This window comes from Ammospiza caudacuta, chromosome Z, assembly GCF_027887145.1.
Source record: "Ammospiza caudacuta isolate bAmmCau1 chromosome Z, bAmmCau1.pri, whole genome shotgun sequence".
NCBI classification, from domain to species: domain Eukaryota; kingdom Metazoa; phylum Chordata; class Aves; order Passeriformes; family Passerellidae; genus Ammospiza; species Ammospiza caudacuta.
This window is the reverse complement of record NC_080632.1, coordinates 4,095,987-4,109,925: the sequence shown is the minus strand read 5'-3', so window position 1 is coordinate 4,109,925 and position 13,939 is coordinate 4,095,987. Positions and strand designations below refer to the sequence as shown.

The 13,939-nt window shown below is 39.1% G+C and overlaps 1 protein-coding gene across 1 annotated transcript; it reads right to left on the bottom strand.

Moving 5' to 3' along the window:
* Positions 1-2,802: 2,802 nt before the first annotated feature.
* On the bottom strand, positions 2,803-12,785 carry CZH5orf63 (chromosome Z C5orf63 homolog). Its single transcript, XM_058824024.1, has 5 exons — positions 12,745-12,785; positions 10,237-10,361; positions 7,453-7,573; positions 4,311-4,367; positions 2,803-3,574 (listed from the first exon to the last, which is right to left on the bottom strand). Exons 3-5 carry the CDS (start codon positions 7,570-7,572, stop codon positions 3,395-3,397), a joined length of 357 nt encoding a protein of 118 aa, XP_058680007.1. The 5' UTR covers position 7,573; positions 10,237-10,361; positions 12,745-12,785; the 3' UTR covers positions 2,803-3,394.
* Between the last annotated feature and the right edge of the window lie 1,154 nt (positions 12,786-13,939).

Genomic DNA, 13,939 nt, shown 5'->3' with positions numbered 1-13,939 from the left:
ATGATTTTTTTGCCTAAGCAGCTCAAGCTATTATTCAGATGGAGTTCCCTAACTGGAGGAAACTCTTCTGTTCTCACAGTTGTGGTCATGACTTTCAAAAAACTCAGGTTTGGGTCTACAAGGCAAAGCAGTTTCACAGGAATGGGATGGAGCCTTCCAGGGTATGATGGAAAAGAAGAGAGATGTTTCTGGTAGACTATATAAAGAAAAACTGCCTGGAAAGTGATATTGCCATTGAAATTAAAAAAAAAAAAAAAAAAAAGAAAAAAGAAAAAAGAAAAAAAGATCTTGTAAACACTTGCACACTGGTCTTTGTTTACTTCCACATGTAGTTAATCCAGATGGGCATGTGATTACAGCTAAATATGAGATTATGTAGCGCAGGGCACTTTGGACAGGGAGATGCTGTGCCTGGAGTGCTGTGCCTAAAAGAAAATGAGACATTTTCTTCCATGTCTTGTGTACAATTTAAAGACACAAAGAGACAGTCAGAGAAGCAGAACACAGAAGAAAGTAAGCCCAGTGGGTGTTTGGCTTTTTATAGTTACTGGAAGAAACGGGACACTGTCTGTGTGCTTTTTAATTGGCCAGAAATAGGAAATAAATCCATCTTGTACTCATTCTCCTTTACTACAGAGACACTGCATTACAAGGGTTTGCACTCCTGCCAATACTCACTGCCAAAAGAGTAAATTGCCAGTTTTCACAAAGTTGCACATTGCTCCATAAATATATATTCAGCAGGGGCAAATACCTTCTTCTTTTAATATCTGTGTTATACTTCAACACATTTGATTAGAGAGATGCATGCGCTGGGAGACAGCTCCATTTCTTACATTCAAGAAGGAGAAAAAAATATCTCAAATTTATATAGGATGCATCCTTTCCTGGTTTTGGAAAATGAAGGTGAGCCTGTGCCACCCACACTCCATGTTGACACATTCCCACCTCCTATCCCTGTGTCCAAGCTGATGAAAAGAGGGTTTCCACTCTCCTAAAAGTGCAGAACAGTAAAGACACTGGAAGGTCTTTGGCAGCACAGCCCTAATGGAAAAGCTCAATCTCACTCATAAAAGCTATGCAATGGACAAAAGCTATTATGGAAATCCTGTTATCATTCACTTCACAAAATAAATGGGGGGAAAAGTATCTGGCAGTGGCTACAGATGAAACTCTCCACAGTCTGACACAAAAAGGAACAAGGGATTCACCAACTCTAAAATGATTAAGAAGTTTGGTTTCAGCTTCCTCTTTTTTTTTATTTTTTCCTTCCCAAAACAGACCTTACTAAAATAAAACAAAGGCAAAGAGCTCTCTGAGAGCCCTGCCAGTCCCTGTCAGTTATGTATTTTGGGAAGTGGGGTGAGTCCACATGATTGTCCCTATCTTTGAGATAATGCTGTTGCATTTCAGGAGAGCACTTGAGGTATGGTTGACAAGTGCTCCATGCAGTTCTCTTATCACAAAAACCTCAGTAAGGAAAAAACCTGGGCCCTCAGAAAGCATCTCAAATCACAGAAGAGAGGCAAGTGGCACTTGCTGATACAGAGATAATTCAGATCTTTTATTTAACAGTAACTCATGAAACAATCAGAATTTTGACTGTAGCATCACGAACTGCAGAAAGTATAGAAGTTTTTGTCTCTAGAGCCCTGTTCTGCTAATGGTGATGAAAAACTCTGTAGATCCATGATCTGGCTGAACTTACCTCAAGTTCTCTGCTATAAAAATGGCACAGTTCTCCCTCCTGGGAAACCTTGGATAGTTTCAGACCCCAGCCTGAATGGACTGAAGCTGCTAAGCTGGAGAAAAGTTTTAATTTCTTACTCACTACTCCCCAGAAATTTTTAATCTTGAGGATTACATCAAAACTAGATTGCAAATAATTGTCAAATGCTAAAGACACTGCAGGATGAGGCCATGAAGCCCATTTTCCCATCAGCTGACTTTTCATTAAACCATACTCCAAAACTTAGAGCCCTTCTTGAATCCTGCTGTATTTCAGTTTGCTGTTCCAGCCAGGCATTGCATCTGGATTCTTCCCTCTGTGAAGATACATCTGTCAAGTGAACCTGCTTAAATTCCTAGTGAGAAGAAAAGACTGAGTATCACCATAAGAAGCACAAAAATGCAGCAGGTAGGGATTAGTTTCTGTGTTAAAGAATCTATTGAGTACATCAAAAATACCAGCAACTTTCTGTAGTCTGTTACAGATTATTTAACCTAAAATGGTTGTCTTTTCCTGAATCTGTCATTCTCTACTTCCTGAAAATATGTTTAACTTGGGCATTCTGTCTCCTTCACAGGCCTGCATTGCCTATGTAACTAATGTAACTGCAGCAATCCTTGGAAAAAATGGCTTTCTTGCCACATGATAAATGGATTTGCAGCTGTGTGGCAGACAGAACTGAAATGTGAAAAATAAACAATTCAGTGCGAGGTGTTAGCAATAACTGTATCAAATTGTGATGATCATTTTACAGATACAATTCCAGTGAGAGTGTGTGGTCTTTAATCAAGTGCCCTTTTAACTTAACAGTAAATGCCCTATTTTCTAATTTGAATTATCATTTAGGATGGGCTCCTTCTTCAAGGAATTCTCCTACACATCTAATCTCCATCTACACGTGCTAATCATCTTTTAAACACTGATCCTGGCTGGATGCCACACAACCACAAAAGTCACCCCATCAGTCCCTTCACAAGCTGGGCAGAGGAGGGAAAATACAATAAAAGGCTCCTGGGTTGAGATGAGAACACAGAGAAAAGAGACTTAGGGAAATTAGTTTATTACCAATCAAATCACAGTAGGATGAAGACAAAGAAACTAAATCTTTAAAACTCCTTTATCCCACCCTTCCCTTCTTCCAAAGCTTAACTCCACTCTCAATTTTCTCTTCCTCCTTCCCCTCAGTGGTTCAGGGAGATGGAGAACAGGGTTTATCGTCGTTTTATTAAACATTCTCTCCTTCCTCCTCCTCACCACTGATGGTCTCAGATGTGGCCAGAGGATCCACCCTGGAGCTGGTTGGCTCAGTGGGACACAGGGGAAGCTTCCAGCAGCTTCTCAGAGAAACCACCCCTGTACCACCACCCAAACATGGCCATGCCAGCCCCACACAAACAGAGTTCACTTCATCTGCTGTTGTGGAGCTGCTTTTATTCTGTCAGAGAACAAAAAGCAGCCCAGGAGAGCAGCAAATGAACAGCATAGGAAAAGTGACTCCTGGTGCAGCTGGGCTGGGTGATCAATACAAAACAGAACACGAGCCACTCAAGCTTTTCACACTCATATGTCCTAATAAATTTAAGGCCAGATAATGAATATGTTTTGGTTTTTGTTCACAAAGTTCTTTTCACCTTTCAGATCTGCCTCAGAGCAGCTGCCTTTTCTTCACTGGTTTCCCTCACTTCGCAGCTCCAGCTTCCTAAGCCGGTCCTCAAACTTCGGAACGTCGACTCGGTGCTTCATGAGGAACTTCCCATTTAAGTGAAAAACAGGTATGTCATATTTGTATTTATCATACCAGGCTGTGTTCTCTGGAAGGGTGATATCCACCTCCTGCAGAATGAACTGTGGCAGAGAAGAGACATGGCAGTTCCTACTGGACACTGTAAAACAAAACCTGCTTGTCTTCTGATCAGTGCTTTCCTCAGAAATGCAAGGCTGCTTTCCTGAAGCTTGTGGGTTCATTCTTTGTGCTGTAGCCTGTTTGTTTTTGAGTACAAAATATATGTAGCCTTGGCTGCCTCTCCACAAGGGACTCCCTCCCTATCCCAGAGTATTATTGTTCCACTCTCCTGTGGGCAGCAACATCAACAACAAACACACAGCTGGGAACAAAACAGGCAGCAGAGTGCAACAGCTCACAATGCTGCCATTAAAAGTTTCATCCTTCAACAGAGACATCAAAAACCTGGCTGAGAAACGGCAAAAACTGCAGCCACATAGTTCAAATATTCAAAGCCCCACTTAGTTACATCCTTCCCAAAACACATCCTGGCTCATAGAAGTTGCAAACTCCTCCTTCAGACAAGGCAACAGTATTTGCAAAAGGAGTATTTTCAAGAACTTCTGTAACATAGTTTATATTGGTTTAGTTTGCCAATACTTATTTGAGTAGCATTATCACAAAATGCTTTTGGATAATGAGTTTTATGTAAATCAGTGCTGAAATTGTCTTGAAGAGGTCATCCATGAAAGAATAACACATGCAAATAAATCCAAGCAATTTTCTTTTTACAAATAATGAATCATGATTAACTGTTCTTTCCATATAGAAAATATATACAGAATTTCCATACATTACCCTTCTCTTGTATGGCTCAAGAACTTCTTTTGCTTCATCACACAGAGGGCATGGTTTCTAAATGAAAACATTCAGAGTAGCTTAAAGCATGCACGAAAACACAAAAGTTGTTTGTACTGTGAAATAACACACACAGGCATTACATTCATTACTGTAAATTCAGGTTCCCTTCCCTGCACCAAGGACCCTGCCTTAGGGCTTTCCAAAACTTTACTTATCAGTGCAATATGAAGAAAAAAAAGCCCCAACAAACTATCTAGCCACTGAATTTAATTATTTTACATTTGCTATTGCATTTCTCATGGAGCAAATTTGACAGTTTTCTAAAAGCAGATGATCTGAAAGCACTGTCATCACCAAATGAAGACAGCTGCAGGTACCACTCCTGCTAAAAGAGGAATGAGAAAGCCACACAAGGAACTTCCAGCCTGTCTCAGATCAGGACACTTGCCTCAACTCAAATGGGAAAAGAAGGCAATTTAACACTGGGTGGCTTTGCCTGGAAGAAATTAAGCAGGATCCTCTCCAAACTGCAGAGCTGGAAGGAAAGTAACCTCCAGAAAAGAGAACTAGCAAACACCTTCAGTGTCTTAACCTGTGATGAGGTAAAAAAACCCCTCACATTTCTGAAAACTGCCCCATCTGAGTTCTGCTGACCACCCAGGCTGTAGCTGAAAACGTAATTCATATGAAGGCATGCTGCTCCAATGTTTGCAACAGCAAAATTTGGCCCATAAAATTCACACGGCAAAGTACATGGAGGTGAACATGACTGCTCTGTTCCTCTGCCCCAAAACACCTCCCACGGCTGGAAAAGATCTTCTTCTCATTCTCCCACTGAAAAGTCTTCCTTGAGCTTGTTTAAATGTGAAGTTAATCTGAAACAGCTACTTTTTATTTCCTGCAATGTGAAATTTCCAGTAATGTGAATTACTTCGGGTGAAACACTCTGCTTTTATTTAGATCCAACCTAAACTGCCTTTCCCACATGGACAAGCCCTTGTGCTCTGAAAACCTATGCAGGACACTGAAGTGCTGTGTTCTTCATAGTCTTGGCTGCTTTTGGTTTAACAGATACTAGTGACTGAAAGGATGGACCCAGAACCCTGCACATCAGTTTTGTAACACACAAAAAAACCCCCAAAAACTCCACCCAGTTAAACCAGGACACACTTGGTTCCTCTAGGCCTGTGGAGAGCTTCCCAACATACCAGGCACATAAATGCATTTGGTAAAGATGGCTAACTTTCAGGAAAAAATATCGTTTTTACTCTCATGGCAAGCTTAAGCACTAGGTGGTACTGGCTTAAAATCAGAAGTGAATTATTTTAACAAAGAGTGAAATCTTTTCTAGAAGTAGATTTGTATAAGGAAATGTTGCTGGGGTGGTCAGAAAAGGGGACTGCAAGGGGAAACCCATTTGGTAAGTTTCCATCAGTTTGATCCAGAAGTCGTAACTCCCTTCTGCTTTCTCCTCTTTTCACCTTATTAAAAATAAGGAGACAAACAAGGGGTCAATTAGCATAAACTAACAATGTAGATTAGATTTTTTTAATAGACTGCACTTTTCTTTGCCATTGCCAGTGAACATTTAAAGTTAGCAGTAAACATTTAGAGTCAAAAAACACCTCCAACAAAAGGCCATTTTAGAGAAGTGCTGGAAATCTGCTACTAGAAAATTTGATTTCATACAGTGCCTTACTAATTAGGAATTTTATGACACAAAGAGAATTTTTTTCCAATTTTTAACCCAAAGGTAAGAGCATTATTCCCTACCTTACCCCATTTGAATTATGAATTAGTTGAGGCTGAACTGGGCACGAGGAGAGAAAGCTGCAACTTTAAAGTATAGTTCTGATTATTAAATGGATGCTGACCTATTATTTTTAACCTATTCATTTGTCACACAGTTTCCACACTCCTGTATGGTTATGGATGGAATGAAAAAACACTGTGCAGGAGGAGGAAATTATTTTAATCATAGCTAAAACCACCACACTGATGTCAGCACTCTCAGTGCTTTGCATTTGTAGTTATTCTCCTCTTAAAAGCTGCAACAACTACATAAATTCAGCATAACCCACCCTGTGCCATAAAGTGCAGAACTATGCAGGTAATAATTGAAAACAATTCATGGAATGTGACACACCACAAATGACCCTTCCTGCTCATCTCATCTGTTTTCTAAATATGCCTAGGAATTCTATGTTGGAGAATTTTGCTCAGACATGGCTTGAAGGAAAAAAAGGCCATGAAAATATACAGCTGATTAAAAAGTAAAAGGCAGCTGTAAGCACCAAGTTCTCAGGCCATTCCTGTAAACAGCAAAGTTCTCAGGCTTGTTTTTTAATAACAAGTAAATACCTTGTCCTTGGATAGTGATTGGAAAGCAGAGTGACAAACATGGAGGCCTTGAGAACAGTCAATAACAGGATGAGAAAAACAAGTTTTGGTCTCAATAAGAAACCACAGGTATTGAAAACAAAAGGAGGGGTTGGTATGTAATCTGTAGCCAATAATGAGCTCAGGTTTTGCAATATGTATGAACTTAATTAACACGATATAAAAGTGTGCATACTGGATCAATAAATCGGAGTTCGATGCTGATCAATAAGGGTGAGTTGGCTCCCTTCGCTTCCTCAATTCTACACCTATTTTTCCACTGCCAATAAAGCAAAAAAGAGGGTAAAAGAAAATCTACTTTTCCCTCATGTGCTCCCAACACTAATTGAATACATTTTACAGTCTCACAGGTGGTGCTGAAATCAAACATGAGCACTTTGAAGAGCCTGCTTTGACTGCTGATGCTTGTGGTTGGCAGATTGTGTGTAACATTTCATCTCTGCTCTCCATTTTCAGGGTGAAACTCTGGCAGCCAGGCCAAATCTTCAACTAGTAAATGAACCACAGAGTCACAGAGGCAAAACTTTCCTGAAATATTTGTTGATTGCTAAGTCTTACAATGAGAGCAGGACTGTGCAGCAAAGCCTGGTGTGCAGAAACCCACTAAGTAAAACAACCAACACTACTTTGAATGGGGGGGAAAAAAAGGGAAGGACAAGCCATTTAACCTGTAATTCCTGTGTTTCAGAGCTGACAAACATAGAGTCTTGCCCAGCTCCATTGTGTGAACAGCTCTTACCTTGGTGAATAAAGTCAAGATTGGTTTATTCATGCTGGCTGAGCAGAGTTGCCTCCCCAGTGGGCTGGGTGAATGCCTGGCTCGTGGCAGGGCTCTGCTCAGGAAACAGAGCACCATCATCCTGTTTCAGGCAGAAAAAAAAAAAAAACAACTCTGAGTTGTTCCAAGTTATAGCTCATGAAATTTAATGCCAGGACAAACGCGACGCTTCTGTGGTGGCTCTAAATCACACACAGCCAAAACATTCATCCCAGGGTTTTTATGCCCACACTATCAACACATTCATCAGGGAGGTGGGTTTACTGTGTGGCAGGCCAGAAACATTGTGCAGCTTGAAAAGCAGCAGTTCCATTAAAAAAAAAGAAGAAAAGAACAACAAAACACCTACGTTATCTTGTCGAAATGCCTCTTTTAAATTCCCTAACACAAATGCTGACATAAATGCACTATGCTGTTCCAGCTCCACAGATGCCAGCTGGAATTACATATTTAAAAATGCAAAGTGCTGTGCTTTGAACCTCTGTAATCTTGCTGCAGCGTTTGACATAGTCTACTTACCCAAATTATTCCATCAAAAAAAACCTAATCTGTGCCTAATCAGAATATTAATACAATGTGTTCTGCAGTGAGTAAAAAGCTCAAGTTGATTTAACTTGGTAATATTAAAAGTATTCGTACTGCCTCAAGTCCTTCCAGCAACAGCAAATTAATTGATGGGTTTGTGATTCCTTTGAGAAAGTCTGAATAAGTGTTATTGAAGGGTGCCACCCTGGAGTCTTAAAGTCTTCTGCTCATAATGTCATTAACAGCAACACTGCTTCCTCCAAACTTTTGTCTTAACGTGACCTCTACAAGAATGAGGGACAAAGAAGGAAGCCAAAGGGAGTCTGCATCATCATTATCTGCAGACATGACACCTGATATCAGAATTTACACTGGGAAAACCAAACTGAATCCCTTTTACCCAAAGCCAAACTGCTTCTGCTCAGTTTCAGGCCTGACTTACCTGTAGCTCTATTATCTAAAGCTAAACACACAACCTGATGTCACAATTTCCAGCAGCTAAAGAGTGAGGAGGATCTCATTGCAACTGCTAGGCCCAATTTAGGATGTTTAGTTAAAAAGAACCCAGTGCTCTTCTTCTTAACTGGATCTCTCAGAACTGATGCCACAAAGCCTTTTTCTAAGAGGAGAGTTTATCCAGAATAACCGCTAAGGAAGAACACTGCAGTGGACTCTGAACTTTAAATACTGTATTTCTAAGCCACAACCACAAGGAAAAAAATCAAATGGGTGACAGGGCACTGCTCCACCAATCTTCCTGCACAGCCAAAAGACAGCAGCTATTAGTAAGAGTCAGCTGCAAGGGGCAGAGCAGTAAAATTCCTGTCACTGAGCAGCGACTGGCACAGCACACACTGCCAAAGGTCACAGTCCTTGGCAGCTACTGCATTTGTTTCACTTAGCAAGGTGGAAATACAACTGCCTGGGATTCTGCATGTTAAATGTACAGGCAAGCTTGGCACCTTTTGGAAACATGCAGATCTGGATGGCAGGAAGAGCCTCAGTCAGACGCGGAAAATTTTTAAACTCACAGCACATGCAAGAACAGAACAGATGCAGTTTTGGCATGAGGTATTTACAGCATGTTGGCCTGCTCACATGCAAGATAAAAAACGGGGGCAAAAAAAAGGGTCTGCTTGCTGACAAGTTTTTTAACAACACTTTTGTTGCCAGCCTAGCAAGCCTTCCAAATGAGGAAGATGGTCTCAAATTGGTTTTTTTGGATAGTAGAATGAAAAAAGCAAAGATTTCCATAGATCACATTCTCCTTTCCACATATATGTGCTTAAAACAGCTCCAGTTTAGTCCTATATAGCTGCTTTTTGATCCCTCCATGCTCTGCTGTCCTGAGGACAACAACAACCAAAACATCAGCTGAAGAGGAATGAACAAAACAGTTTCAGTACCTAAGCTATGAGATTCCACCAAAAAAAAAAAAAAAAAAAAAATCAGCCAGCAGTGCCTTAACTTTTTCTTCAATTTTATGTAATTACAAGAAATTCCACCATCAGAATCCAGCAGCAAATTTTCACTGACCAGAAGAATCTGCTGTTTCCATGGCTAATATGACTCTGGCTGGATGTTTTTACAAATAACCTAGAGAAAACAGAGTCCTGTCTTTCTACTTATTCACCTAAGAAAAATTATACCAAAGACACTAAAATGCACAAAACTTCCCATATCATTATTCTGGATCTCTCTCTAGACTACCCCCAATTATAAAGATTTGCTTGAGGGAAAAAAATGAACACATAAATGCAAAGAAGGATGCTTGCAAACTTGAGAATTTACCTTCCCCTAGACCACAATGCTACAGATTTAACAAATTATTCTTTTGAGTCTGGGCTTGGCCCATGCTCTATTTTGCAAAGCCAAGTTGGACTCAATTCCCATTAACTGAATTTACAACACCCAATAAATCCTCATCTGCAGGAAAATTAAGTTGTGACACTAAAACCATCCATTATTTAGATGAGGTAAGTATCTGTATAAACTTAATCTCAGCATCAATCAAGGAAAGACAAGCATGGATATTTTTTCCCTTGAAGTATTTACCTTTCAAGTAACAGCTGAAAGAGAATGGGGGGAGAAAGTAGGTGCAACTATCAGAATGCATGTTGATGGCATTCAAAACACCTGTCTCCTCTTGTCCCTCATTCAAAATCAGCTTGGGCCATCAAGGAAACTAAATTTTCTGGCAGTCTGCATTCGATTACCTACCAAGGAAATGCTGAATAGGAAAACAGGTGACAGAGACCAGGGAGCCCACGTGAGTGGGGACAGCAAACCCTGCAGCTGTGGAGATCCCCAAGCAGCTTTTACCCCACCAGAAACTCAGAGGAGGCCTGCAAAACACAAGGAAAACTGTTTGCACGTGCTCATAACTCTAGACGTCCTTCAGGGAGAATCAGGTTCTTGCAGCAGCTCAAAATTCAAAGGTATCATCGGCAATACCAGCTATGTCTGTGGGGTGATGCTATGCATCAATCAGTGAATGTTTCCATGCATTTTCTCCTACAGTAACCGGGGGAAAATGCCACAAAGACATTGCATTCCATCCCAGAAAAGATGGAAGTGTCACATTTGTCAACACATTTTGCTCAGTAATCCCTCCAAATTAGAGGGATGAGCCATGGAAGTGCATCCCAGAATCTGGTCCAGGGCCACACTCCAAATCCCAGATAATTTAAATTACACCCAACAGGTTGCTGTAATGGCCTGTGCTCAATACTGTACAGAACTTGCACAAAACAACACACTACTACCATAATTTAAGTTACTAATTTTAAAAATAGCTAAGCTTAAAAATAATTAATTTAATAATTAATAATAATTTAAGCTAAGCTTAAAAGCTTATTATTAATTAATAATAATTTAAGCTAAGCTTAAAAATAATTATTAAAAATAGCATAATAGAGGATAATATATACATATATATTATAGAACATAGCATACAATATTTTATATGTAACCATGTATCTCATGAAATTATATTATCTTACATGCTACAGAGCCTATAATGTTATCATATCAACAAACACAGCAATAACATTAAAATATAGGATATTGCTGATATAATACATATTAATATTTATGTAGGTCATATTAAGGTAATATTAATATGCCATTAATACACAATATTGCTTAGGTGTATTGTATGAATAATTATATTAATGCTACTGTATTTAAATATATATTATGTATATAATGATACAGTATATTATGTATATAATGACATTGTATATTATATTGATACATATCAATATATTGATATGTATATATTTTATTTACATGTACAGCTTGTACATTTTAAGTATACACATATATACATGTATATATATACATACCTATACATATATATATATTCATACCAATATTTGCATGAGTATATATATGTATATGGACATATATATATGTATACAAATTTATGTTAATATATGTGTATATACAAATACACACATATATTAACATAAATTGCATATACATATAATCCCTATGCTATACATATATGCATTATGTATACATTATACATTATACATTATATATACACATATATGCATACATACATATACACATATACCTACAAATATGCATATAAATAGATGATATGAAATATATTACAAATAATGTTTACATACAATATACACATTTGTGTGCCTATACATATAACCATACACAAAATATGATACATATTTTTCTGTGTGTACATGTGAAAGATAAATCTGAAAATATATTATAGATATAAATAAGTATAAAAATTATAATAGCAATTATAATTTTTATATGTGTATATATATATATACACACAAATATATATACATATATATAGACATATATATATATATATATATATATATATATACAAGCTGGCAGGGCTTGGGTGGTTTCACTCAAAAGTTTCCAAATATAAATGTTTAAAACTATTTATTATGTTACATATCTACAATGTTTATAATGCCTACATATACATGCAGATGTATATATCTACACATGTATGTATTATGTGTATATATATACATATATACACATATACATAGATACATATATGTATATGTACACATATATAAATACACATTTACATACATACATATATGCATACATACACACATATATATTCATATATACATATACATACATACATATATACGTATATATATACATATATATACATATATATTTACATACATACGTGTATGTATATACACACATATATACACATACATATATACGTATATATACACATATATACATTTACATACATACATATATGTACACACATATATACATATATACATGTACATACATACATATATGTATCTATACACACATACATATACATATACATATACACATCCACATACATATATATGCGTGTGTGCGTGTGTGTACGTATGTTTATGCAGGCATTATATACATTATAGCCATACCACATAACAAGAGTTTTAAACATTTCCATTTGGAAACTTGCGAGCGAAACCCCCCGCCCAGCAGGGTACAGCGTATCCAGAGGCCTCCTCCCTCTCCCCAGCAAGCAGCCGGCCCGCCAGGTGACGGCGATATCCGCAAACCTGTACCCGGACCCTCCGCGGCGACACGGAGCCAGGGTACCGCATCCCGGGGGAGCAGAGCCGCATCCCGGGGGCTGCTGCGTGCCGAGGGAGCCGCATCCCGGCGGAGCAGCGCGCCGAGGAGCCAAGCCCCGCGGAGCCCAGGCGGTCCCGCACGCACCTGCGGAGCTCGGCCGGGCCGCGGGCGGGGCCGGCTGTGACGTGCCCGCGCCACGGGAAGGAAGCGGCGCCGGCCCGGGAAGCGCTCCCGGGGCACGAAGGGAGCGGCCGAGGGATAGTAAAATGCGAGTAGGTAATAAGGATGGGAATAATAGCAGCGCGAAAAAGGGCAAATCGCTTGGGTTTGGAATTTAAAAGTTTAATAGTGATAAAGTGGTTATAAAAATAGTAGTGTATTTAGAGTAATTAAAATTTGGATAATTAGGATTTAGGACAATAGGAGACAATGAAAACAAAGAGTTACGGACGGTCCGGGTACCTTTTTCTGGGTAGCATAAGCCCGGAAAAGGACACACGTTAACAGAGAATTAACCATTTAAAACCATAATCTGTTGCATATTCATACAGCTCATACATGATGCACAAATTCCATTCAAACACAGGATTCTGTCTGGTCTGCGTCAACTTCTTTCTCCTAATCCTGACGGCGTCTTCAGGGCTGAGCGAGGCGAAAAGAGCTCGAAAAGAGAGCAATAAATTCTCTTTTTGTGAAAGACTTAGATGTCCTGTGGCTGCTATCTCAGTGCGAGTTCTCTCTTTAAAAAGGTATCTTACATAGCATAGTTTCTATTTCAACCTTATGTTATAACCTAAAACTATGTTTAACACACTACTTCAGAAAATTAACACAGCACGACTTTCTAACAAAACACATGTAATATTCATTTTAATATTTGCAAAAAACCAATCATAAAATATGCATTTTCCACAACAGTAATGCAATAGCAATAACAACAGTGCAATAGAAATAATGTTAATGTAATAGTAATAACAGAAATAGCAAGAGTAATAGTAGTAATGAAACAAATCAACCTTTGGCCATCACTTCACACCCACTTCCGTGCTGATGCTGCCTTTTATTTGTTGTGTCCTAGAACAAGGATTTTTGTCCCCGAAAATGCTGCCTTGCCTCCATGGCCCCTTTTCCATTCACATCTTGCTTTTTCTCAGTGTGTTGGCAACAACAAGCCTTGGTTGGCTCCACAGCCACCAGGCTGCCCATGGCCAGCACTTGTTCCAGTTCTGCCCCCAGAGCACAATCCTGGCTGGCAGCTCCTGCATTCCCCTCACTCCAGTTTGTTATGTACCAGAAGGTGGGCAGCAGCCTCAAAATCTTCTCTTCCATCCCCCTGAAA

What these genes read in the sequence shown, in the direction of transcription:
- CZH5orf63 (XM_058824024.1), bottom strand. Translation starts at nt 7,572, where the DNA reads ATGATGGTGCTCTGTTTCCTGAGCAGAGCCCTGCCACGAGCCAGGCAT. An exon ending in TCTTGACTTTATTCACCAAG is followed by an intron (nt 4,368 to 7,452) that starts GTAAGAGCTGTT and finishes GTTTTCATTTAG; the next exon opens with AAACCATGCCCTCTGTGTGA. An exon ending in TTGAGCCATACAAGAGAAGG is followed by an intron (nt 3,575 to 4,310) that starts GTAATGTATGGA and finishes TCTCTGCCACAG; the next exon opens with TTCATTCTGCAGGAGGTGGA.